General features: G+C 64.1%; 3 protein-coding genes across 3 annotated transcripts; 2 read left to right on the top strand and 1 right to left on the bottom strand.

The window, feature by feature from the left end:
* Positions 1–1,642: 1,642 nt before the first annotated feature.
* On the top strand, positions 1,643–5,215 carry CHLRE_03g198850v5 (uncharacterized protein). Its single transcript, XM_001693336.2, has 7 exons — positions 1,643–2,004; positions 2,437–2,564; positions 2,880–2,934; positions 3,405–3,520; positions 3,905–3,991; positions 4,388–4,462; positions 4,702–5,215. The coding sequence occupies exons 1-7, from the start codon at positions 1,779–1,781 to the stop codon at positions 4,759–4,761; spliced, it is 747 nt and encodes a 248-aa protein (XP_001693388.1). The 5' UTR covers positions 1,643–1,778; the 3' UTR covers positions 4,762–5,215.
* Positions 5,216–11,514: 6,299 nt separating this feature from the next.
* CHLRE_03g198950v5 (photosystem II thylakoid lumenal 29.8 kDa protein PsbP) lies at positions 11,515–15,142 on the bottom strand. Its single transcript, XM_001693189.2, has 8 exons — positions 14,831–15,142; positions 14,337–14,446; positions 14,003–14,059; positions 13,728–13,792; positions 13,144–13,168; positions 12,747–12,809; positions 12,409–12,485; positions 11,515–12,142 (listed from the first exon to the last, which is right to left on the bottom strand). Exons 1-8 carry the CDS (start codon positions 15,069–15,071, stop codon positions 11,992–11,994), a joined length of 789 nt encoding a protein of 262 aa, XP_001693241.1. The 5' UTR covers positions 15,072–15,142; the 3' UTR covers positions 11,515–11,991.
* Positions 15,143–15,892: 750 nt separating this feature from the next.
* CHLRE_03g199000v5 (uncharacterized protein) lies at positions 15,893–24,136 on the top strand. The gene is made up of 13 exons (XM_043061303.1): positions 15,893–16,044; positions 16,155–16,264; positions 16,391–16,441; positions 17,552–17,741; positions 17,897–18,298; positions 19,080–19,256; positions 19,465–19,590; positions 19,985–20,098; positions 20,317–20,409; positions 20,936–21,119; positions 21,316–21,599; positions 21,825–21,978; positions 22,220–24,136. Exons 1-13 carry the CDS (start codon positions 16,036–16,038, stop codon positions 22,573–22,575), a joined length of 2,250 nt encoding a protein of 749 aa, XP_042926604.1. The 5' UTR covers positions 15,893–16,035; the 3' UTR covers positions 22,576–24,136.
* The last annotated feature ends 605 nt before the right edge of the window (positions 24,137–24,741 follow it).

Here is a 24,741-nt window from a genome sequence, read left to right as displayed (position 1 = left end):
CGCCCCTGGGGTCCAGAGCAGGGTGTTCCGTGTTCGTTCTCCACGTCACTGGCTCGTGGACTGCGTCAGCAGGTCCCTCTTGTAACCAATGCAATCTTGGAGCCGGGCGCCCGGAGCGTGAGGAATGCGCATCAGCAAACTTCCAGCCAGTCAGTACAGTTTCGGTACAGTTTCGGTACAGTAACTCCGGCGTTTGACCAGCCGCGCACTCCGGCCCTGCCACTGCAAATTGTTTGCCATCTTCTGGGGTCTGGGAATTAGCTGCACCCTGCGGGACTTCACCAACCTGCCTTGACACTGTCCCATCGCACAACCAATGCAATCTTGGAGCATTTCTGGCCAGGTGACAACGTGCCTGCATGAGCGCATGCACGAGTACGGTACCTGCCAACATCGCCCCCCACCTGCCCAGCCCTGATCCACCGCTGGACGCCTTCGTGACTGCGCCTGGTGCCCTGTGCGTGGCTGTGACGATGAGCCCCAGCCCCCAGCCCCCCAGGTCCCAGCTGCTGGCGTGTCCGGGCTCCGGGGCATGACGGGGTGCGTCAAGCACACCCTCAACCCCTTTTGCATTGGGTTCGGTTTAGTTTGGGCTGATATGTACAACCCCCAACCCCAAGCAGCCCCCGCCCCAACCCCACCACCGCGCCCACCCCCAAACCCCACAACCAACCGCCCCCCCCCCCCCCCCCACCCCCACCTCCACCACCCACCACTTACCCCCATCCCACCACCCCACCACCCGCACCCGGCCGACCGGGATGGCTATGGCCCCTGTCCATCGTGGCTGCAACGCTGGGATCCTGGCGGGGGCCCTGGCGGGGCCTTGGCGAGAGCCTGTCGGGGCCTTGGCGTGTGTCGCGACGGAGTGGCACTGGCACTGGCCGGGTGCGCGCTGGGCCCCCGGGTGCTGCCGCGCGCACTGCACCACCAGCCGCAGCTGCGGCGGTGCTGGGTGCGCGCGCCATGGGAAGGCGCGGCGGTGCATGCCCTTCCATGCCCTTCCTCGACCCTCCCCCCGCCGCCGACGACGCCGCGCTCTGCGGCCTCCGCGCCGCGCGCCATGTGTCTCGTATCGCGCCAGGGGAGCCGCAGCTGCAGCTGCGCCCCGGGCAGCGCTGGCCTCGCTGCGTGCGCCAGGGCAACGGCCAAAGATAACGTGTACATATCCACACGGTAGCAGTGTGAGAGCACGGGGCGGAGGTGTGATGCAGCCACGCGTACACACACGCGTGCACACATGTGCAGCGGGAGTTGCCCTAGCAAGCACGGCACGGTAGTTCCCCAGGCTTGAGTTGTCAAGCGCCGCAGGCTCCTGTTCATCCAATCGGCAGCCGGAAACTCGGCAGCTACAAGCACACGGGTACACGCATGGTGTGAGGTACGCAGTGCGCTGTCGCGTGGGGAAACCGTTGGATACCCGCTGGGATGGACGCGGGAAAGTCTTCACCCGCGCTTCGTCAAGCAAGCCCATTCACGTTTACTTGCAAGGTCCCTGCCAAAGGGGTTAGCAGGTGGTCTTCACGACTTCTATGACCGATGTTGGAAACTGAGTCGTGGGATGAGCGCTTTTGCATGAGTCTCTGAAGACAAGTGAACAAGAGAATACGCAAGCCAAAACCCCTACGTGAGTGGACTCTGGGTACCAAGACCGCACGACGAGACGGTGCTCAGATCGTTAAGCTTGCACATGCAGCTTAGTCGCGCGAGCCCCTAGCAGTCTCGCCGAGCACAGCTGCTTATAAGTACATACTTACTTATCCTTAAAAATTGTCACCATGGCCCTCACCTGCAAGCTGAACGCCACGCAAGCCTCGGCCTCGCGCTCGCAGCGGGCCGTGTGCCCTCGCAGCCGCGTCGCCGTGCAGGCCGTTCGCGCTTCGGCTCAGTCTCATGCCGAGGCCTCGTCTGCGCTGCCGCTGGGCCGTCGCGAGCTGCTCGGGCTCGCAGCTGGCATCGCGATGTCGTCTGCACTGCCTGTGCTGCCCGTGAAGGCCGATGGTGGTGAGTGGCAGTCGCTATATCACGAGGTGAAAATGTCGCGGACGGAAAGTCGGCGAGCGAGGGGTTGGAGGAGAGGTCGGCAGAGGGGTCTCGGGACATGGCAGGGGCCCGGGATGCCACACAAACCAACCCGCCCAGGGAAGGTTCGGGTTTGTGTCCTCACTAGCGGTGCTATGCAGTCTCAGAAACAATAGTTGGTGTAAACCGACACGCCGCCGCAGCCCTGCCCCTGCCGCTGCACCACCGCGGTCTGACGCCCCGTTGTCGTCTGTGTGGGCTGCTTCCTCCGCATACCTCAGCTCCGCCCTACTGCTGCACACCCCCGCATTCGCGCTGCATGCACGCCTCAATGCCGTGCTACCACCCGCTGTAATCACACTGCTGTAACCACACTGCTGCAATACACACTGCTGCAAAACACACGTGATGCAGAGTACGCCACTTTCTTGGGCTACGCCACGCCGCCCACCTCATACGGCGGCTACGGCGGTAACGCCAAGGAGGCGCCGCGGTACACCTTCGAGTACCCCGCCGGCTGGAAGGAGGAGATCCCCTCCAAGGTGGGGGAAAGGGAGGCAAGCTGTGGGGGTAGACCGTGTGTGTATGTGTATGTGCGCGTGTGCGTGTGAGCACAAGGGAACCAAGCACGCCCAAGGAGGGCGGCGGGGGTCGGGGCTAGGGCGGCGGGGTAGGAGGGCGGCGGGGGTCGAGGCTAGGGCGGCGGGGTACCGTAGTAGTGATCGCCTGCGTGTGCTGGGGCTGCGGGGTGCGTCCCGTGTGCAGACCGCAGGAGGCCGTCGCTCGCGCTCGCTCACACCCGCACCCAGTCTTTCATCATTCGCGTGTGTGCGTGTGTGTTACCCATGTGTGCGCAGGTGGAGAAGGGCACCCAGGGAGTGGACGGCCGCGTGGTCAACCCCCGTGGCAAGGGTGCGTGTGTGTGTGCACGTGTGTGTGTGTGTGCGTGTGTGTGCGCGTGTGTGTGTGTGTGTGTGTGTGTGTGTGTTTGTGTGTGTGTGTGTGTTCGGGTGCATGACTGGGCGCGTGCTGGGCAAAGCCTAGGCGGGGCGGGGCGGGGCAGCGCCGGGGTACGACTGAGGACAGCCCAGCTAGGGCGGGAGCCTGGGCTGGGTGCGGGGCGTGTGTGTCAAGGTATTGAGGGAGTTTCGTAGCAGGGAGGCAGCGGGGCGCGAGGTGACGAGGGGGCCGGGTGGTGGGCTTGCTCCCGAGTCGACACGCCGTCGGCACGCCGCCGGTGTGCAGCGCGCTCGTGAACAATCCCGTGGACATAGACACCCAGAACCCGGCAATTATTTCGAGCTGCCTGCTCTCCATTACGCTCCATTCTCAAGCTCGCAAACAACCCTATGTCCCCGTGACGTCATTGGCTCATTGCGCAGACCAGCGCGCCTTCGTGGTGACGCTGGCTCGTGCCGGCGAGGACAACAAGTCCTTCCGCCTCACCGACCTGGACTCAACCCTGAGCGGCTTCGCGGGGGCAGACTACGACCTGCAGGTGGGGGTGGGGGTGCATGTGTGTGTGTGTGTGTGTGTGTGTGTGTGTGTTGTGTGTGGGTGTGGGTTAACTCTGAACCAATCCCGTAAGGAAACAGTAGCGCTGCAAGGAGAAGCTGCAGCCGCATATGCGAACTACTGTACGTGGTGGTGGTGGTGGTGTGTGTGTGTGTGTGTGTGTGGTGGTGTGTGTGTGTGGGGGGGGGGTGTAATTACCAGCCCAAGCTAGTACCAAACAGAGGGGGGGAGCGTGTGAGGGTGGGGGCCCCGGGGGACGTGTGTGTATGATAGGGCGTGTCTTGGTCCCGCGGCCCTCTCCACCTGCCTGCCAGCACCACCTATCTCCCACCACCTCCCTCCACCTCCCACGCCACCCACCCCACAGGACGCTCTGTCTTCCGCCACCAACCGCACCACCAGCTCGCGCGAGGTCGGCGGCGCCACCTTCTACGACTACGACATCGAGTCGCCCGTGAGTGCCGCCGCTGCCGGTGCCGGTGCCAGTGCCGCCGAGCCAGTGCCAGTGCCGCCGAGCCAGTATGACAAGGGGGGTGGCACTTCTGACAGCGGGCACGTCAGCCCGCCCAGTCAGTCAGGCACACAGGGAGTCGGGCAGTCAGTCGGCAGTGAGACTGCACTGCACAGCACCGGCTGCATCTGCACCTGCACCTGCGCCTGTGCCTCTGTGCCCCGGCTGCATCTGCACCTGCGCGTTCCCTTTCTTGATATCTGCTCTCACCTCCATCCACCGCACTGACACACACCTCCACACCTCCACATACACTCTCACACACACCTCCACACCTCCACACACACACACACACACACACACACACACTCACACTCTCTCACACACTCACACACGCAGGACTACCACTACCTGGTGGCCATCACGGTGTCCAACGGCAAGGTGTTCTCGCTGTTCGTGCGCAGCCCCACCAAGGTGCGTGTGGGGTGGGGGGCAAGGGGGAAGATGGAGAGGGGAAGTTGGAGAGGGAGAGGAAGAGGAAGAGGAAGAGGGAGAGGGAGAGGGAGAGGGAGAGGGAGAGGGAGAGGGAGAGGGAGAGGGAGAGGGAGAGGCAGGGGGTGGGCCAATGGGCCATGGGTGCGTGCATGAGGTGCACCCTGTACCACTTTTCCAAGCATCCTTGCAATTCCCCCCACACACACACACACTCGCAGTCGTTCCCCGCCAACGAGGCCAAGCTCCGCCACATCGTGGAGACCTTCCGCCTGCTGTAATTGCCTGACATGTGTGCGTGAACAATTGTGCGGGTTTGTATGTTTAAGCGTTGGCGTGTGTTAACATGCGTGTACGGTCGGCGTCGCGCGGAATCGGAGCGCAGTGGTATCTAATGGTGGTAGCAATGCGTCAGTCGCGCCGTCCTGGCAGATTAGGCTTGAGGAAATGTTATTTGGCATTGTTTTGTCGGTGAAACGTGATGGGATGCGATGGGGTCCGACTTCCGAGGCAGTCTTCGAGTGAGGTATGCAGCGCGCGGCAGTCAGGCGCAGTTTTGACGGAGCTAGGTTGTTGGGGGGCCAAAGTGGGTGGCTGCATGTTGGCTGCGCCCCCTTTCGGTCCGGCCCTTTTGCCGAGAAGCCGAAGGTGTGAAGGGCACCGGACGTGTGTCGGGTAGATGTCGAGCGGTGAGGCGCCGTTAGTGCGATGCGGAGGTTGTAATCGAAAGCGAACCAACTGAGGAGGAAGCTTGTCGGCTGAGAAGCAGGGGCTGCGGAGCCGCCCGCGAGGCAGCACAGCCCAGAGCCCACCAGACCAGGGTGCAGCACACAGGGTGACCCAGGGACTCCCAGGGTGAGCAGGGTCACTGGGTCAGCCGGCTGCAGGGGTGAAAATGCTTGAAAAAACGCAACACGCACAAGCGAACATGACGTTGTAGAGCCGAGGCCAGTGAGCTAGCACAAGCAAAAAGGGTGGTGTGGAACCTTGGTGCCAAACAGCCCAACACTGCCCAGCATCAGCCCAGCATCAGCATTGGCACTGGCGCCGCTTCTGCGCAGTCACCAGCTGTGCCCCAGCCCCTGGCCTCCACAGCATTGCGAGAGGCCTGCGATGCGGCGCGCTGGAGTCGCCGTGAGACGCCTTCGCCGCCTACCGCCACACCTGCCCACACCGAGGAATGGGGAGGGCCTGCGCAGAGATGGGGTCATTCGCTGATTATGGCTTTAGCTGCCCTGAACTATCAACATGCATTCATTTAAGTTGCAGACTGTGAGCGAGCCTTCTCGAAACACTTGCAAAGCATGGTGGCATTTCAATTTGCCGCAACTTTGCTCGCTCAGAGTGACGCCTGCATAAAGTTCTCTACAGTTCTGATGTCTGTATAGCACATTCATCTACATTGCTTCGGGCAAGGCTTAGCAGAAGGCAACCGAGCTCTGCGCGGTCGTCGGTAGCAGACCAGTCCCAGTCAACAGCAGCCTGGAGGGAAAGCGAGCGCCCCTCATCCTCCACGGCGCCGGCCCCGGGCCCGTGGGAGGTAGCGGTGGCGGTGGCGGTGGAAGCAGCGGCGGTGGCGGGGCCGGGAGGCGCGGGGGTCCGGGGGGTGGGAGGGGGCGCAGCCGTGCTGCCAACGCCGCCGCTGCACCCGACCCCGACGCCTCCTTCGCTAGCGCGCCCGCTGATGCCGATCTAGCGGCGGCAGCGGCGGTGGCCTACGGCGGCAACCGCCGCGTAGGTGGAGGTGGAGGTGGAGGCGGGGGTGGTGGAGATGGAGGCGGCAGTCGAGCTGAGGGCGGGCTGGGGCACCCCCAGCAGCAGAGGACTGGCGGCAGGCAGGCGCCAGCGAACAGAGGGCCCAGCCCCGGACGTGGCGGCGGCGGCGGCGGCGGCAGTGGACAGTCAGGATTGGGAGCTGGGGCAGCTGGCGGCGGCGGTGGCGGAGGGAGATACGGCAGCGGTGGCGCTGCATCGGAGCGGCAGCAGCAGCAGCAGAATGCGTACGCTCCTGAACACCGCGTGACATCGTCTCGACACCTGCAGCGCCAAGGCGGTGGACCGGGTGGGGCGGGCGGCGGCGGTGGCGGCGGTCAGCCCGGCACAGCTGCTTTGCCGCCGCCGGGGTCAGGCGTGGCATCGGCGGCTGTGGCTGGGGCGGGGGCGGCGGCGCCGTCGGCGGCTGTGGCGGCGGCGGCAGCCAACCTGGTTCCGCCAGAGTCGTTGCGGTTGTTGGGGCCGCCGCGTTGGCAGCTAGACGGCGCGGGCGTGTCCAAGGTAGGTGTGAGGCATGTTCCTACTCGTGTGCGTCTGCGTTCGCGTGTGTCTGGGTTTGGTTGGCGCCTGTCCCGGGCATCGTCAAGCCTCTCGCGCACCCACCTACGCGCCTCTCCTTGAGACTCCGAACCCCGCATGTGCGCCCGTGCGTGCTGCTGCCCCCCTCTCCTTCCTGCCTTGCCCTAAGTACCCTAACACCGCCCTCTCTCCGTCCTCGTCTTCCTCCTCTTCCTCCTCTTCCTCGGCTGCTTCGGCTCTTCCCCCTGTAGCTGCTTCACAGCTCCGGTGGCGGCGACTTCCGAGTCATTGGCGTGCTGGGCACACAGGGCGCCGGCAAATCCTCCCTGCTCAACGCCCTACTGTACGACTCGCCCGCGGCGGCGGCTGTAGCAGCCGCGGCCGCGGCGGCTGTAGCAGCCGGAACAGCGGCTGTAGCGCCTGGCGGCGGCGGCGGCGGAGGGGGGGCTGCTGGCTCGGGCTCGGGTCTGATGCCGCCGTTTGTGGTGGGCGGTGGCGGCGGTGGCGGCACGGGTGCGGGAGGTGACGTGGCGCACACGACGTCGGGCCTGGACCTGCGAGTGAGTGGTCCGTATGGTGCTTCCTGTCTAGGTCGTCTAGGTCAACATGCCACCGCCCACCTCCATCATACACACAAATGCACACTCGAAGTTGCGCTAATCACTTTCCTGACGTAATTCCAACACACGCACACACACACACACACACACACACACACACACACACAACTCCCCGCAATGTTTTCCTTGTGCTTTTTAACACACACGCCTCCCCCCGCACAGGTCCACGCCGGCGACCGCACGCTGCTGCTGGACTCACCGCCGTTGTGGAGCACCGCCGCCCTGGCGGCAGACGTGCTGGTGGGCAGGAGGGAGAGAGAGAGAGAGGGCGTGTGTGTGTGTGTGTGTGTGGGTGTGTGAAAGTGTGGGTGTGTGTGTGTGGGTGCCTGCGTGGGTGCCTGTGTGTGTGAGCACCTGTGTCAAACAACTGCTGCTGCACCAGGTCATAGTATTCCATCAGACAAACGATCAAGTACTTTTATTGCGGTTGCTTCATCTGCTCTTGCGCAACAGGGCTCTCCGGAGCCGCCTTATGCATGCGGCGACGGCGGCGGCTCCTCACGTCTGGCCCGCACCCTCGTGTGTGAGTGTGGCGTGTGTGTACGGCGGCGGCGGCGGTGCACGTGTTAGCACGGGACGTGCTGATCCGACATTTCGCGTTCCCTCTTTCCCTCATGCCGTCATGTATAAACGCGTGGATGTGATCTGCAGTTGTTTGAATCAATTTTATGTCCTGTCCTGTCGCCTGATTCGCAGCGGACGCGCGCAGCGGTGGTGGGCGCGGCGGCGGCGGCGGCGGCGGCAGTCAGCAGCTGTCCGGGGAGGCGGCGGCGGAGTGTACGGCACTGCAGCTGGGGGCGCTGCTCATGGCGGCGTGTCACGTGGTGGGTGAGGGGCGGGTGCGTGTGTGTGGCAGGGCTTGTATGCGCCCATGCCGAGAGGAAAAAGGGTATTAAGATATCGAATTACTGCAGGCGACCGCACTTCTGTTTGTGCCTGCCTCTCAATATACATGGGTGGCAGAGGTCTCTGCCAACGCCCCCTCACCGCTCTTCCCGCGATGCCCTACGCCCGCACGAACCCACACGGTCTTCCGAACCCACACGCCCCCACCCAGGTGGTGTTGCTGGTGCCGGAGCTGGACGAGCCACGGCTGTGGGAGTGGTTGCAGGTGCGTGTGTGTATGTGGGGCGTGGGCGTGTGGGGGTTGGTAGCCTCTGGCGTTCGCGCCAACACATACAAACAAACGCACGCCCACACACCAAAAGTACTTGCTCACAAACACGCATACACACACACACAGCTCCCCGTTTTGTTGTTTTTTTCTAACACACAGCTCCCCGCGTGTTTCCTTCCTTGCGCTCTCAGCACTTCTGCGCCCTACCTCCTCCACACACACATACACACACACACACACAAACACACACACACACACACACAGGCGCAACGTTTTCCTTGTGCTCTTTAACACACACAGGCGGTGGACCTGGTCGCACACTCGCTGCCCGACCTGGGGGTGGCGGCGGCGGCGGCAGCAGCCGGAGGTGGAGGAGGTGGTGGTGGAGGAGGTGGAGCCGCCGGCTCAGCGCCGGCACTTCCGGTGTGTGTGTGTGTGTGTGTGTGTGTGTGTGTGTGTGTGTGTGTGTGTGTGTGTGTGTGTGTGAACGAGGTGGCGCAGAGTGGTTTCAGTGGTTGCGCTTTCTCGTTCCGGCGCGGGTGTATGGTGTATGGTGTATTGGTTTTGCCGTTCCCGTTATGTAGGCAATCCCTCTCAGGGTATGACTGGCAACACAGAGGCTGGCGACCTTACCCAACGCGACCCCACCTGCCCCCACGTGCTGCCCCCACCTGAACCAACCAGCCGCCGTGCCAAACCCATACCCCCCTCCGCAGGTGCCGATGGCTCTGCCGGGGGTGCGGCGGGTGGCAGAGCTGGTCGTGGTGCAGGTACGTGTGTGTGTGTGTGTGTGTGTGTGTGTGTGTGTGTGTGTGTGTGTGTGTGTGTGTGTGTGCATGTTTGTGCTGGAAAAGGGAATGGATTGACTGAGCGTGTTGAGGCAGATGGCTTATCTCCATCACTCGAACCGACCCGACCCGACCCACCCAACCCCTACACACAACCGCATTCATCTTCCACAGACGGGTGTGGACGAAGACCTGCTATGTGGCCAACACCTGCTCCCTCGCGCCCGCCTGCTGCGAATGGCACTCGCCGGCTCCAGCCCTCGACTGCTATCGGCCTGCCCCCAGGGTGCGTGGGGCCGGGTGGGTGGGACTGGGTGCGTGTGGGGGCGCACCTGCGTGGGAGTGCTTGTGGCCCAGGCTGATACACACACACACACACACACACACACACACACACACACACACACACACACACACACACACACACACACACACACACACACACCGATTGCATTTGCCGTCATGCATGCGCCCATGCCGTCCCCCGCCTGTTTACTTGCTCGTGGTCGCCCACCCTCCGTCTCTTTCCCAAATCGCGCAACCCCTAGTATAGTTAATTGGGCTGGGACTGGGCTGCGTGTTTGCTCTTGCTCGTCGCGCGCCGCCGCGCTAACATGTTCCTTCGCTCTTGTTCGTGACACTCCCCTGCTGCCGCCCTGTGCTCTGTTGTTTCTTATTCTCTCGTAGGTGAGAATTTCATCGAGGATTGGGCGGGAGCTTGGACTTAGCGGCCAGGAGTAGCGACGCGAAGCTAGGAATCGTAGGAGTGCCTGGGCCTCACGGTACCGTGAGCACATGCATGGGTTTGCACCCTTGAGAGCGTGTGGACACTAATCCCCCCTCGAGGTTAGAGTAGCGGGGGTTGTGCGATTTCCGGTTGGTAAGACCGGCGGCTCACCGCAGCAGGTATGCGAGGTAACTTCAGGTAGCATCCGTAAACCGTCGCTTTGCTGCATCGCATACGCTGTCTTTGCGTAACGTTTTCCTTGTGCTCTTTAACACACCGATGTGTTGCGTGCACGTTTTGCGTTTTCGTGCCCATCTAACACACCGATGTATGACCTCCTGACTACACTTCACTTCAAACCTGCCTTTGCTCATCCATCTCATTACCCTCCAGAACAAATCATCGACATCATCAAGTACCTAGGAGGCAGCGGCATCAACAGCCGCAGCAGCGGCGGCGGCAGCGGCAGTGCACTGGGCGGCGGCAGCGGGGCCACCGCTGCTGCAAACGGCGGTGACAGCCGTGGCGGCACGCCCACAACCACTGCAACCGCCTCAACGGCGGCGGCGGCGGCGGCGGGCGACTCGGGCAGCAGTCTGACGCCAGGCGCCGCGGCGGCTATTCCGGGCAATGGCGCCGGCGGCGGTGGCGGCGGCGGCGACTCCGGCCTCGCGGCAGCGGGCATTGCAGCATCTCCGCCAACGGCTTCGGAGGCAGAAGCCGGTGTTTCACCATCGGCGGCAGGAACCCTCCAGACTGGATCCAAATCGGCAGCGCCGGGCGGCGGCGCGCTTCACTTCTGGGCCCTGCCGCCGCCGCTGGTGCCACCTACGAAGGGCAGTAGCAGCGCCAGCAATGGCGCCTACACGGCTGTAGCATCCTCCGCAGCTTCTGCAGCCCTCGGCGGCGACTCCCTGCTACTGCCGCTGCGCGCTGCGCTCCTCAACCTCCCGCTCCGGCCGCTGGCCCTTCCCGCCACCGCACGCGCCGCTACAGCCGCTACTGCCGGCGGCGCAGCCGCCTCCCCAGCGGCTGTAGCAGCGGCGGCAGTGGCTGCGTCGGCGCCGACGTCGTTCAGTGAGCGGGACTGGCTGCGGGCGGTTGGGTGGTTGTGGAATGTGGAGCTCCAGAGGTGTGTGCCGTTGGAGCGTTACGTGGCGGCGGCGGCGCGGGGGCCGGCGCTGGCGGGTGGCGGCGGCTGGCCGACGGCGGGCGGAATTGGCCGGTAGTGGCGGCGGCATATTACTCCGGACTCCACAGGAGTTAGGTAGGGCCGCATGGAATTGAACACACGTGTAAATTGCTCATGGTCACGGCTGCAAGGGCCGACAGCCCCAGCGTTGCCGATCCTGTGTGCTCTTGCGATTTGTGGACTTGGAACCATGGATGGGTTCGAACTGAGAGCCGGCAGCTGTATTGGTGTGCTGACTTCTGTCCCACGTGCCGACGGATGAGGCACGCCGGTGGTTGGCACGCAGCATGACACGTGGCGGCACTAACAATTACAGCGCCTGCATCATCGCCTCTCGCAGCGGAGCGGAATCCTCCTCTTCCTCCTCCGTTTCGCATCAATGTCCTTATAAGTTATAAATCCCGGTCCCGTAACACATGCGCTAGGCAACAAAACTGCGCGATAGCAACCACAACCGTGCAGCAACAGCAACATCCAAAATTTCAGCCGTGCAGCCACGAAACGCACACACGTGGAATCTCTCAAACCCCCAATCCCGTCTTTGTGCTTGAATCTGCGATCTAAAGCCACGTGCATGCACCGCTACCTCATACCTGTTATACCCCTTCAGTTCCCTGAGCCTCCACCTCGATTTCCCTACAACCCCGACCCCCACCAATGCCTGCCCCCAGACCCCGCGCCCACGCCCTACACGTCAAGCAAGCCAGCAACCACTGCCGGCGCTCCCTCCGCGCTGTCCCCTCCCCCCCGCGCCCCGTGTCACCAGCTCGGCGCCTTATGCGTCCTGCCTGACGCGGAAGGACTGCTGAATAACGCGGAGGTTGTCCGAGTGCTTCTTCCACTGGCGCGCGTTGGAAGTGACAGTGAGGATGAACACGCGGTTCTTTGTGGCAGTGGCGGAGACCAGATAATGGTTCTTCAGCTCCCTGCATTTGCAGCAGAGTACAGCGGCCGTGACAAGGAATGCATTGTGGCGCTGGCGTTGGCAAAGGAGTTGCAGGCAGTGTGTACAGGGTGCGGGGGCTTGGGCGGTGCCACGGGGTTAGACGCGTGTTGAGCCGTTGCATTAGGGTGCGCGCTGAAGGGCGGGGGCCGGTTGCCTGCTGGCCATGAGGGGGGGGGGGGTTATCTGCACACCCATGCGCTGCCCGGTCTGCTGTCACCGTGCGCTGTCACCCCCGCTGTCACCCACCACTTGTAGTAAAGGCCGCCGTCGTGCTCGACGACCTCGGTCTTCACGACGTCGTCCTCATCCAGAGGCTTGCCGAACTGTTGGTGTCAATTTTCCATGGTTGCCAGTCCCGAGAATCAGGTGTGCAAAGCAAACAAAAGCAAGAAGCGGTGTATGTTGCAAGTGAGCTGCGTCGCACGAATGCGCACCGGTGTGGGTCCCCGGCATGTGCACGCGCCACCGCTACCAAAGCGTGCCGGCAGTGCTGCCCTCTTCCTGCTCGCCCCACCGCCACTGCCTCCCATCCCCATGTTGTGCTGCAACCTAGCTGCCTAGCTGCCTTGCTACCCGGCACTCACCAGCTCCGGCCCAAAGCCCTCGATGACGCGCTGCGGGGGCCCGACCTCCTTCAGCGTCACTTTCTGTGAAGGGGGGCAAGCAGGAGCGCGGGATGACGACGGGGGCGCAGGGCCAGGACGGGGTGGCCCATAATAACAAGCTGGAGAAGCCATGACAAAACCAAGGATGTGGAGGTTGTGAGGGCGCAGACAGGGTCGAGGCTGCGAAGGGGCGGAACTGCGCGCATGGAGACCTAAGGCCGCAGCTGCGGGCGACTCAGCCCGCACACACGCGCTCCCATATGCTACGCGCCAGGCGCTCATGAGTCCCCGGATTGATTGCTTTTGCTTGTATTTACGGTGATAAGAAAACTGCTCCTGATGCAGCTCCCAGCATGTCTGACAACTGACAACTCACCGCGTTGAAGCCGACATCCATGAAACTGCAGGAGTGGCAGAGAGGGCCAGGGCGAGGGCCAGGGTCAGGGCGGGGGCGCGGGCCCATCAGAACACCATGCGTCAAGGATAGGCATGCCAAGGCGCTGCTTGTGTGGCGCACGGCTCAGCCAATCCTCTAAACCACAGGCTCAAACTGGCCACGCTTGTAGGCGGTCCGACGCACCGGCAGTGCCCTGCGGGCCCTGTGCTCTGCCACCAGTCTATGCCTGGTGTTGCATCCCAGCGCGCGCACGAGCATCCACACGAGCCCGAGCTGGTGCCGCAGCATCACCGCGCTAGCCCCCCTCAGCGATAGCCCTTTGCTAGACATCTCAGCTCCCCAGTTCATCCCTCACTCCCCGCCCCCTTCCCCATGCCATTCCGGCCGTCCCCACCCGCTGGCCTCCCTGCTGCCCTCCGCCTGCTCCCTCCTCCTACCCATGTGTCTCTTCTTCCTCCTCCTCTACCCCTCCTGCTCCATATCCTCCTCGTGCTCCTCCTGTTCCATCTCCTCCTGCCTGCTCCCTCCTCCCTGCCCCCGCTCCTCCTCGATTTCTGGCTCACCGCAGCACGGGCGCCACCACCACCGCCACATCGCCCTGCTCCTTGGCCTGGTAGCGCAGGTCAATCTACAGGAGGGCGAGAGGTGCGAGGTCAGGGCAGTGGAAACAGGGCGAGAGCAGCGGGGAGGGACAGCGAACAGGAGGAGGAGACAGGAACGTCAGACCCGTGGAGGCCGGTTCGCTGCATGCAGACGGCGCCCAGGTGCCGGGGGCCGCACCCCAACCAACGGGGCGCGGCATGCGCTGGGGCAACGGATGTGTGAAGCTGGCGCTCACCTCGGTGCCGCCCAGGTCGGCGATGGACACGGGAATTTCATCCCAGCCAGCAGGCACCTGCGTGGTGGCCGTGTCAGGAGCAGGGGCACACACCGTTGTGCAAGCTTGCGAAATAGACACAGAGGGGCAGCAAACCAAAAGGCCAAGAAGCAGGCGCCAGAGGGCGCAGATCCCGACCGACGCTACGCCAAATGGCGTGAATCTGCCACGGCCGTCCCTCGCGCGGCCCTGCGCCACACCGCATGTCGGTCCAGCCACTCCGCTGGCATCATGCACACCTCCCAGTCTTCCGACCCTCGCCAAACCTCTTGGAGCCACGTGGCTCCTGCCGTACCTTGAAGCTGTACTGCGGGATCTCGCTCCAGCCCACGCCGTGCCCGCCCGACTTGCCCTCGGGCCGCGTGTACGTGTAGAAGCCCTCGGCGTCAGGCTCCTTGGTCCGGCCTGTGCGAGAAATGATGATGAGCTTGAGACGCAACGGAGGATTTGCAGCATAAGCTGTACTAGGCTGGTGTGCGTAAGCAGCGCGATGCAGTGCTTGTTGGGTGGAGCGCGAAGGACCGCGCGGCCGCCTGGGCCAGTTGGAGCCAGGGCCTAGCGGAGGACGGCCAGCGCATTCGGGTGACCGTCTGCCCCAACCGCCACTCGGCCACTGGACGCCACTCGCCCGCGATTCCAGAATGTGCGCTTCGCTCTCGTGCCCGTGCATGCATGTGAGGCGAATGCATCTTACTCCCAAAGCTCCTATCGCGTTGGCGCCCAGCGCTGGCCGTTCCGAGGCCCGGCTGGCGCGCATGTTGCACCCGACCAGTGCTTGGCCCAGCTTGCCTGGAATACGTCCAGCAGTCAGGCCTTGCACGGCATTTGCAGGCAGCGCCACTGTCCCAGAAAGCGCCAACGAAGCAGCGACCGAAAGGAGAGCATCGCGACGAGTCATCGCGATCTGGCCATCGTGCTGCTGCGCATCGCAGCGCACGACATGGCTACGTGATGGACGAAAGCGAGCAGGAACGCTGCTGCGCGAGTTCAACGCGCGGTTCATCGCGCTGTGGCTCTGGGTCAGCTGCATTTTTCTCACGCAAAAAGCTATATACGCACTACAGTATTGCAGTTTGACTACCTGCTGTGCACCTTGACGTCATGAAGGACCCCTCCGCGCCACTCACGTAGGCACGCTTTTTCGGAGCCATTCGCTCTCCCCTCCCATGCGGCCATGCCGCCCGTCGGTCCCCGCCGCCCACGCCCCGCCCACTTCCGTAATACAGATAGCCCTCTTACAATTATTTGGGCTTATCTTGACATGTAAGCGACTAACTCAGGAGCATAGGGCCGGGCACACACAATTGGAGCGGGCAAGAACACTATGAAATGTCGCATTCGAGAAGGGAGACCACGGCACTTTCGCGCTGAAACACCGCTCCCCCTGCATATGTTTATCGAACACCCCAGGAACGTTGGCTTTTCAAAGCACTTATACGATGCAGATGCACGTTGCTGGGCTGACGTGTGAACTGGCGAATGGGCATCTCAGACGCTGAGTCTACAGCCGCAGGGGAGGTCCTGTCACAGCTGGAGTGCGACTGGCGTGCGGCAGGAAGTGCTTCGGAGCAGGAGCCGAGCGGCAGCGGCTACTGCGTCAGGCGCTACAGGAGAGGGACCCTGCGCGGCGGTCGGTTGCCAGGCGGGCGAACATGCCTTAATGCGGCTGGTGGGGAAGTGCACCTATGACCCGCAGAAATGCCGCGAACGGCGGCAGCTGTGAGAGGAGAGGGCAGCATGCCTACCAGGAGAAGCCGGCGGCGACCCCCCGCGGCACGAATGTACGGCACTGAGATGGACGCGTATTGGCAATACTACTGCTGCAACGCGTGCGCGAACTTGGAACGGTATACCATATGCATGTTATGGCAATTTAGATGACGAATATCGGCTGGGCTTAAGACGGACCTTCTTGGCTTCTAAATTGCAGCAGCTTCACCCGTAGGGCTGCTCAGGACAGGACAAGGACTTGGTCTTTGCTTGAATTTACAGCCATGGCAGGGGTGAGCACTGGTGCTGACAGCGGAGCTTCTCCTGCGCAGCAGCGCGAATTTGTCGGTGCTGACTTCGGCGCTTGTGCGGCGCCGCTGCCCCGCCTTATGCACATGCGCAGGTGCCAGCTCCAGCCAGTCAGCTCACCAAGGTGCTGGCTGGCTTGCGGCATACTTTCGTCGTCGCAGATGCCACGCTTCCGGACTGTCCGCTGGTCTACGCCAGCGAGGGGTGAGCGGTATGCCAGCGCTCTATGCATGCTTGATTGTGGGCCCAGAGCGCTTGCCTGGGCGTCCAGCCTTGTTGTTCAGTGTTCGTCGGACCCGCACTAAGTGAAGGCCGGGGTCGCTCCTGCAGGTTCTATGCCATGACTGGATATGGACCCGATGAGGTGCTTGGTCACAACTGGTAAGCGAGGGAGATTAGGGGCTTTGGAGGCTTCGGCACCGTTCGCAGCGAAAAGGCAATGGTCGCTTGCGCGCAATTCAAGCCCGGGTTAACGCGAGCGGGTGCTTTGCCTTACAAGCCTAGGAGCGCATGTGGGTCCGCCGCGAGCGCGGCTGCGGGCGCGTAGCGGTCCGTGACACATGCGCGCCTCGGCGAGGACGGCCGCTTGCCGACGGCGCGCCCCGCTGCTCAGCGCGCCATACTTGTGGACGGCGGGTTTCTTTTTGCCCCGGAAAACTTCGCGGTCCTGAAACTGCGCGAATATGGAGCGGAGGTTGTTGGAGCGGCGGAGCGCGCGTGCCCTCGCTCGGACGGTGGGCAGGCCACCGGCCTCAGCCAAGCAGGGGCGGCCAGCTGTCAGCAGCCGCACGGAGTCCAGCGCTCGACCCGCGAGGTCATTGCAAGCACCACGAACCACCGCCGGCTCCCTGGCGGCCCATATGCAGCAGCACGACGTGGGGGAGTGTTCGGGCATGGGACGTATAAAGCGACCGCGTGGCCGCACCTGGGCGCAGCTTCCGGCGGCAGGCGGCGGCGGTGGGACGGCAGCGCGCCGCGCGCCTGGGCTGTAGGCCTGCAGCGTGCGCCGTGAGCTACTGCTGCGGCAGCGGCTTCTCAAGGGTTCCTCACGTCCCTGGGTTTTGAGCACTGAGCAGCACGGTGGAAAGCGTCCGAAGGGAGGGGAAGCGCCAGCCAGCGGTCGGCAGCTCGGCCGCAGACTAGCCCACGTCGTCGCACACCGTCCTGATTCCTGGCCCCAGCTCCTGAGACTGTAGACGGAAGGCAGGGCAGCATCCTCCCCACAGTGCAGTTGTCAGCCTTGGCCTCTGGACGTGGGGGCTCATGCAGCGCTGGCTCCTTATCCTCCCGAAACCACTCGTACTGCACCCGTCACACCGCCACTCCATGCGCGCACCAAGCCCTGCATCCATTCGGTCCCTCCTCCTCCTCCTCCTCCTCCTCCTGCCCCTCCCTTCTCGTGCCGGGCGTCGCCGCTTCACTGGCTGTGTGACCTAACTTGTCCGTCTTGCATGACCTGCTCCCCCCCCCCCCGCCCCTCCCCCCTCGCAGCCGCTTCCTCCAAGGCGAGGGCACGGACCCCAAGGAGGTCCAGAAGATCAGGGACGCCATCAAGAAGGGCGAGGCCTGCTCCGTGCGCCTGCTCAACTACCGCAAGGACGGCACGCCCTTTTGGAACCTGCTCACCGTCACGCCCATCAAGACGCCCGACGGCCGGGTGTCCAAGTTCGTGGGCGTGCAGGTGGGGCTGGGCTGGGCTGGGTAGCTTTGGAACGTGGGGAAGCCCAGGCGGGAGCATGGCAACGACTACCTGCACGCCGCCTACCGCATTGCCGCCTACCGCACCACGGCTCACCACCGCCTCGACTGCTGCTCAACTGCTGCTCCCAAATCCAGGTGGATGTGACCAGCAAGACGGAGGGCAAGGCGCTGGCGGACAACAGCGGCGTGCCGCTGCTGGTCAAGTACGACCACCGCCTGCGCGACAACGTGGCGCGCACGATTGTGGACGACGTGACCATTGCGGTGGAGAAGGCGGAGGGCGTGGAGCCGGGGCAGGCCTCGGCGGTGGCGGCGGCCGCGCCGCTGGGCGCCAAGGGCCCCCGCGGCACGGCGCCCAAGTCGTTCCCGCGTGTGGCGCTGGATCTGGCCACGACCGTGGAGCGCATCCAGCAGAACTTCTGCATCTCCGACCCCACCCTGCCCGACTGCCCCATCGTGTTCGCCTCCGACGCCTTCCTGGAGCTGACCGGCTACAGCCGCGAGGAGGTGCTGGGCCGCAACTGCCGCTTCCTGCAGGTGCGTGTGGGGGAGAGGAGGCCGAGCTTTGTGTAGCGGGGTAGGGCAGCGTACGGCGGGAGGGCGGTGTGGTGGGTTGAAGAGGTGGCGCGGGGGAGTAGAGGCGCGGGGGGGGAGCAACGGTGTGCAGTCCTGAGACAACGCTGGGTAGGAAGGAGGCGGAGGGCTGGGGCCTGGAAGAGCCCTTGCGCGGCCTGGGATGAGATGGGAATGTTGCGCCAGGGGGAGACCACAGCAGTTGTGGAAGGTGCCAGGATGCAGCACATACGACCAAGGACCATGCAACAGCGTGTGTCCGGCTCGAACACATGCTGAACAAGCAGATATGTCTGAGCTGATGGGGTGGCGTTCAGAAAGGCAGCGTCTGCGGGGCCAGCTGTCACACGGGCGGGATGGCGGACTCGAGCGAGGATGGAGCTCGCGGATTCGGATTCTGCCGCAGCAGCAGGCACGAGGAATGTCGGCCCCAGGCCTAACCGCCTAGGCCTTCGGCAACACCAGCAGCCTTCTCCCCACTGTCTTCCCACCGCCTTCCCTGTCCCCTCTCCCTCGGCCCCTGGTGCCTCCCCACGCCTGCACTAGCACCCACGCAACCCCACGTGCTGTGATGTCCCTCCCTCACACCTTGCCATCTCCCGCGCCGTCGCCTATATTCTCACGCCTGGAAACCCCCCTCCCACCATTTGCTAACGACTTCGTCTGCAGTCTTCAGTGCATCGCGTTTCGCTTTTCCAACCATCCTTGCAACCTCCCACCACTCCCTCCACCACCACCCCACCAGGGCGCCGGCACGGACCGCGGCACGGTGGACCAGATCCGCGCCGCCATCAAGGAGGGCTCGGAGCTCACGGTGCGCATCCTCAACTACACCAAGGCCGGCAAGGCCTTCTGGAACATGTTCACGCTGGCGCCCATGCGCGACCAGGACGGCCACGCGCGCTTCTTCGTGGGAGTGCAGGTGCGCTCCGCGGCTGTGCGGTGGGGTGGGATGGGGGCTGGGGTGTCGCGGCGCCGGGCAGGGGAAGGGGAGTTGGCGGGCGGTCCCGTGCCAAGGCGTGTGCACAACACGTGGGAGACGTGATTATGCGCTGGCCCCTGCCTCTCGCCACCCGTCACGCCCGCCTGCCCTGTGCCAACCCGCGCCTCTCGCTCCCCACTCCCCCCAGGTGGACGTGACTGCCCAGTCCACCTCGCCCGACAAGGCGCCGGTGTGGAACAAGACGCCGGAGGAGGAGGTGGCCAAGGCCAAGATGGGCGCGGAGGCGGCCAGCCTCATTAGCAGCGCGCTGCAGGTGCGCGCCCGGGAGGGGGGCGCGACGGAGGGGGAAAGGGGAACAAGGGATTGCAGACTGATGCTTTGGGGAGGGCGGGAAGGAAGGAAAGGGGCTGCAGTAGGAGCGGCAGGGGCAGCGCGGGGCGTAGGGATGCAGGCTGGCGCCGGGTCGTTCGTTCTGGGACGCGGGTGCGGATGGGTGGGCTGGTTTGGGCTGAGGCTGGGGGCTGGGCCCCGAGGCGTGAGGCGCGGTCACATGGGTGATGCCAGGGACGTTGTGGGCCGCGCAGTCACGTGCCGTTGGAGAGGAGGCTCCGGGGGCGGGCGTAAGCAGGAGACTGGCGGGTGCTTGACACCTACGGCGGGAGGCTTGACTGTACGGCGGCTGCTCCACCACCACCACCGCCACACAGGGCATGGCTGCGCCCACCACCGCCAACCCCTGGGCGGCCATCAGCGGCGTCATCATGCGCCGCAAGCCGCACAAGGCCGACGACAAGGCCTACCAGGCGCTGCTGCAGCTGCAGGTGGGGGCAGCGGGGGCGGAGGCAGCGGGGGCGGAGGCAGGGGGCAAGAGCGAGGCGGCGGGCGGGGGCGAGAGGCGAAGGCGGCGCGCACTGAAGATCGGGGACTATACGGGCCTTGCTCTCGGCATGTTGTTTTGGCTTGACTAGCCCTATCCTTCTTGCTGCTTTTTTAGCCTTTTTACCTTGTTGCCTTGTTCGGCTCGCCCCGCCCCGCGCAGGAGCGCGACGGCAAGATGAAGCTGATGCACTTCCGTCGCGTGAAGCAGCTGGGCGCGGGAGACGTGGGCCTGGTGGACCTGGTGCAGCTGCAGGTGCGGGGGCGGCAGGAGGGGGCGGCAGGGCGGGGCGGGGCGGGGCGGGGTGGGGCGGCAGGGCGGGGCGGGGGAGGTGGGAGGTGGGAGTGGAGGCCGGGGCGGTGGTAAAGAAGCGGGCAGGTGTTAGCGAGGTCACAGAGCGCATGGAGGGAGGGAGGAGGACGGAGGAGGACAACTGGAACGGCGGGTCACCTGAACGGGGCAGTTCAGTGCCCCATAAGATGGGAGGTACATTTCGCCAACCGGCGGTCGATGGATATGAGTGAGACTCGGAGCGGGGTGTTGTAGTGGAAGGAGTGGGTAAAGACATGGGTCACGCCAGGCAAGTGAGGAGGCTCCGGAGGGCTGGAGCAGCGGGCAGCAGGGCCGCGACGCGAGGGCCACCCACAAAGGGCCCTGGGGCAGCTGAATACGACCAACAGCGCCTTGTATAGCCCGGCACGCGCGTCAACCAAACCCGCCTCCGCCCCAACACGCCCTCTGACCGCGTCATGCCGCCCTTGTCTCTGTGATGTGCCGCCAGGGCTCGGAGCTCAAGTTCGCGATGAAGACGCTGGACAAGTTTGAGATGCAGGAGCGCAACAAGGTGGCGCGCGTGCTGACGGAGAGCGCCATCCTGGCGGCGGTGGACCACCCCTTCCTGGCCACGCTGTACTGCACCATCCAGACCGACACGCACCTGCACTTCGTCATGGAGTACTGCGACGGTGAGTGAGGGCAGTGGAGGGGAAGGGGGCAGGGATGGCACAAGCCGGGCGTGTCAGTGAGCACTGGAGTTTGCCATCTTGTGACAGCCCCTGGGCACCGCTCCATAGCTCCTTAGTAAGTAGCTCTCGTTCCCACCACCAGTGACTCATCACTCCCTCCCCTCCGGCCCTGACCCTACCCACCCGCACCGCTCAGGCGGCGAGCTGTACGGGCTGCTGAACAGCCAGCCCAAGAAGCGGCTCAAGGAGGAGCACGTGCGCTTCTACGCCTCGGAGGTGCTCACCGCGCTGCAGTACCTGCACCTGCTGGGCTACGTCTACCGCGACCTCAAGCCCGAGAACATCCTGCTGCACCACACCGGACACGTCCTGCTCACCGACTTCGACCTGTCGTACAGCAAGGGCTCCACCACGCCGCGCATCGAGAAGATCGGCGGCGCCGGCGCGGCGGGCGGCTCGGCGCCCAAGTCGCCCAAGAAGGTGGGGACGGAGGAGGGATGTGTGGGCATGGGGTAGGCTGGCGGGTGGGCGTCCGCCGGGCAGTGAGGCCTCCTTCCCTCCGACTTGCACGCCGTAGCCGCTAACTTGGTAATTCAAACACTCCGTTCTCCATGGACGGCTGCCTCCTCTGCTCTTACCCTGTTGCCCCTGCCCTAACCTCGCCACTCTCCGGCTCTCCGCCCTCCTCTCCTCCCCTCCCCTCAGTCCTCCTCCAAGAGCGGCGGCTCCAGCTCCGGCTCGGCGCTGCAGCTGGAGAACTACCTGCTGCTGGCGGAGCCCTCCGCGCGCGCCAACAGCTTCGTGGGCACGGAGGAGTACCTGGCGCCCGAGGTCATCAACGCCGCCGGGCACGGGCCAGGTGAGGCCGCTGGGAAGGAGGGTGAGGGGTGGAGGGAGGCAAGGGCAGGGAGGGGTGGAGGGGGGCGGCGAGGATGCCGTGGGGTACGTGGGGGACGGCGCCGTTTGCGGGTGTGGCATGTGCAGCGCGACCTGGGTGAGCGGGCCTGTCCGGGGCGGGTGGCCACGCGGGTCTCGCTGCCTTGCCGCTATACATTCCGCTCACCTTCCTGTCGCCTCCCTCTTGCTGCTGCCACCCGCAGCCGTGGACTGGTGGTCCCTGGGCATCCTCATCTTCGAGCTGCTGTACGGCACCACGCCCTTCCGCGGCGCGCGGCGCGACGAGACCTTCGAGAACATCATCAAGAGCCCGCTCAAGTTCCCCTCCAAGCCCGCCGTGAGCGAGGAGTGCCGCGACCTGATCGAGAAGCTGCTGGTCAAGGACGTGGGGGCCCGCCTGGGCTCGCGGACCGGCGCCAACGAGATCAAGAGCCACCCCTGGTTCAAGGGCATCAACTGGGCGCTGTTGCGGCACCAGCAGCCGCCGTACGTGCCGCGCCGCGCCAGCAAGGCGGCGGGCGGCAGCAGCACCGGCGGCGCGGCGTTCGACAACTACTGAGGAGAGAGTGAGCGGCGTGGTGTGCTGGAGGTGGAGGAAAAGGAAACGCGTGGATGCATGCGTGGCGGGACTTATGGAGCGAGGCGGGCGGGGCTGGTGGAAGATGCTACTGATGCCGCTGCTGTTAATAAAGGCGTACTAAGCATCTGCGAACTGCGGGCTGGAGTGGAGGAGGAGAGGGGCTGGGACGTGGCGGCCGCTGGCGACTGAGGACAGGGGCTGCGGAAGGGGAGGCAGGGCACGGGTCGCAGCGCGGAGTGTTGCGGCGCGACTGCGACTGCCTGGTGGGGCGTGCCTTTGGGTGCCGGGGGCCGGATGGCAGGTGCGAGACCGACGGGTTGGGGAGCGGGGAAGACCCACTGCACGTGTGTGCGGTGAGCTCATCTGGGTGGGGTGGGTGTGGGGTGGTGCGTGTGCATTGTGTGGCGGTGCGCTATTGAAATGTGTATGCTGCCTTTACAAACTGCTCCATGACAGTTTTGATTCGCAGGGGGCACTCCTCGCCCAACTGCTGTCGGCAAGGCCAGCTTTACGGCCCGCGGAAGGGAGTACGTGTGTGCGTCCTGTCGTCACCTTTCCGGCCAACCAAAGCCGACAGTAGAATAGCAGCGAGGTCTGTTCGGAACGTATCAGGATTAACTAAATGCTTAGGGTTGGTGTGAAGGGGTTGCCTGGCGGAAGCCCGAGCCACTGGGCGTGTTGGAGGACCACGCCCGTTGGCTGAAGTTGGAGAGCGCACCGGCGGAAGCAGGTGTTGGCACAGGTGCTCAGAAGACTGCCGAAGATATCCTGCGCTCCTGCAGTTTTGCAGTTTGGAGCTCGTGGCAGCGAGCGCGCGGCCAAGTTCTGGTCGGCATGGCGTGGTGCGTAAGGCTGCATGGGCACCAGTGCGGGTGCGCGTGACTCGCACTCACCCTTTCACGTTGCTCGGAACGAGGGCAGGGCGAGGCGGCGATACTCATGCTGTGGAATGTGTGCGTGGATTGTGTCAGTCATTTGTGTTCGTGGTTGCGAGGAACCTGGAAGCGGCTGTGCATGAGAAGGGCCTGAGCGCGAGGAAGGGTTTGAGGTGCTTAGCGTGAGACTGGCCGGTGCCTGGTCGGGGGCCGGTGCCTGCGCGCCGCCCCGGCTGCAGCTAAGTGGTGATGCGGGCTGTGCGCGTGTTTGGAAGTTGTGGACCAACCTGTATGCCTTTGAGCACCAAATAAGGAACATGGACGGCAGGCGACGGAATGAGGTGTGTGGCCGGAGGGGCGCACCAGGTGGGTGATTCGCTGGGTTTTAGGGGGGGCTGCCCGTGTGTTGTCGGTGTTGTTCTGGCTCTGAGAGAGTGACACGGCGTGGACTCGGCTTGCCGTGAGAGGAGTCCCACACTGGGGAGACGCGGCGCTGGAACTGCGAGCGCGCAAGCAGTGAAGTGTATAGGGTAGGTCCGGGGAAGGACGCAGCTGTTATCCGTATCCGTGAATGAAATGCGATTGTGTGCTGGCTGGGCATGTGGGCTCGTCGGGTGGACGGCTGAGCCCTGGCAAGATATTGTCCGGTGTAACGCTTCCGTCGTCAAGGTTTGACTTCGTTGCGTGCATTTGACGCTACCCATGTCGAGTGCGGTGTGCCATTGTATCCACGCAGGGGCAAGCAACAGGGGAGCATGGGAGATGACTTCGTCTAGGCCGGCCAGACCAGCAGCACCAGGCGCGTTCGTTGAATGTTAGTATACTCCGGGCCTGGCCGAGGTGACATCGCCAGAGTACATGGATAGCACTCTACTTCATCCCTTTGGCACTGATCGTCGAGGAATGCCCATCCTCACGCCTTGCCGTGACAGGCCGTGATGGCGGGCCATCGCCTTAGCCAGGCACAAAACACAGGTTTCCGCTGCGGGCGGTCGGTTCTCGCCGCATATAATTCATTCTTGTGGCAGGTCAGCAAGGTGGACCCAAGAGAGTACACAACCCTCAAAGGAGCAGTCCGGCCGCTCCTGGCGGTTTTCCCTTGTAGAGCGCTTCTATATTCCATGCATAACAAGTTAAGTCATAGATATCACGGGGCACAGATGATTAGTGCGCGCAACAGGTGCGCTGACCACCGCGATGGACACCGCCTCTTCGCCTTCCACTTCGGAACACGGATCGGCAAGGGTCGGTACTTGACATCCCCCACCGC

This window comes from Chlamydomonas reinhardtii, chromosome 3 (assembly GCF_000002595.2).
Source record: "Chlamydomonas reinhardtii strain CC-503 cw92 mt+ chromosome 3, whole genome shotgun sequence".
NCBI classification, from domain to species: domain Eukaryota; kingdom Viridiplantae; phylum Chlorophyta; class Chlorophyceae; order Chlamydomonadales; family Chlamydomonadaceae; genus Chlamydomonas; species Chlamydomonas reinhardtii.
Note: the sequence above shows the minus strand (reverse complement) of the source record. Positions and strands in the feature narration are given on the sequence as shown.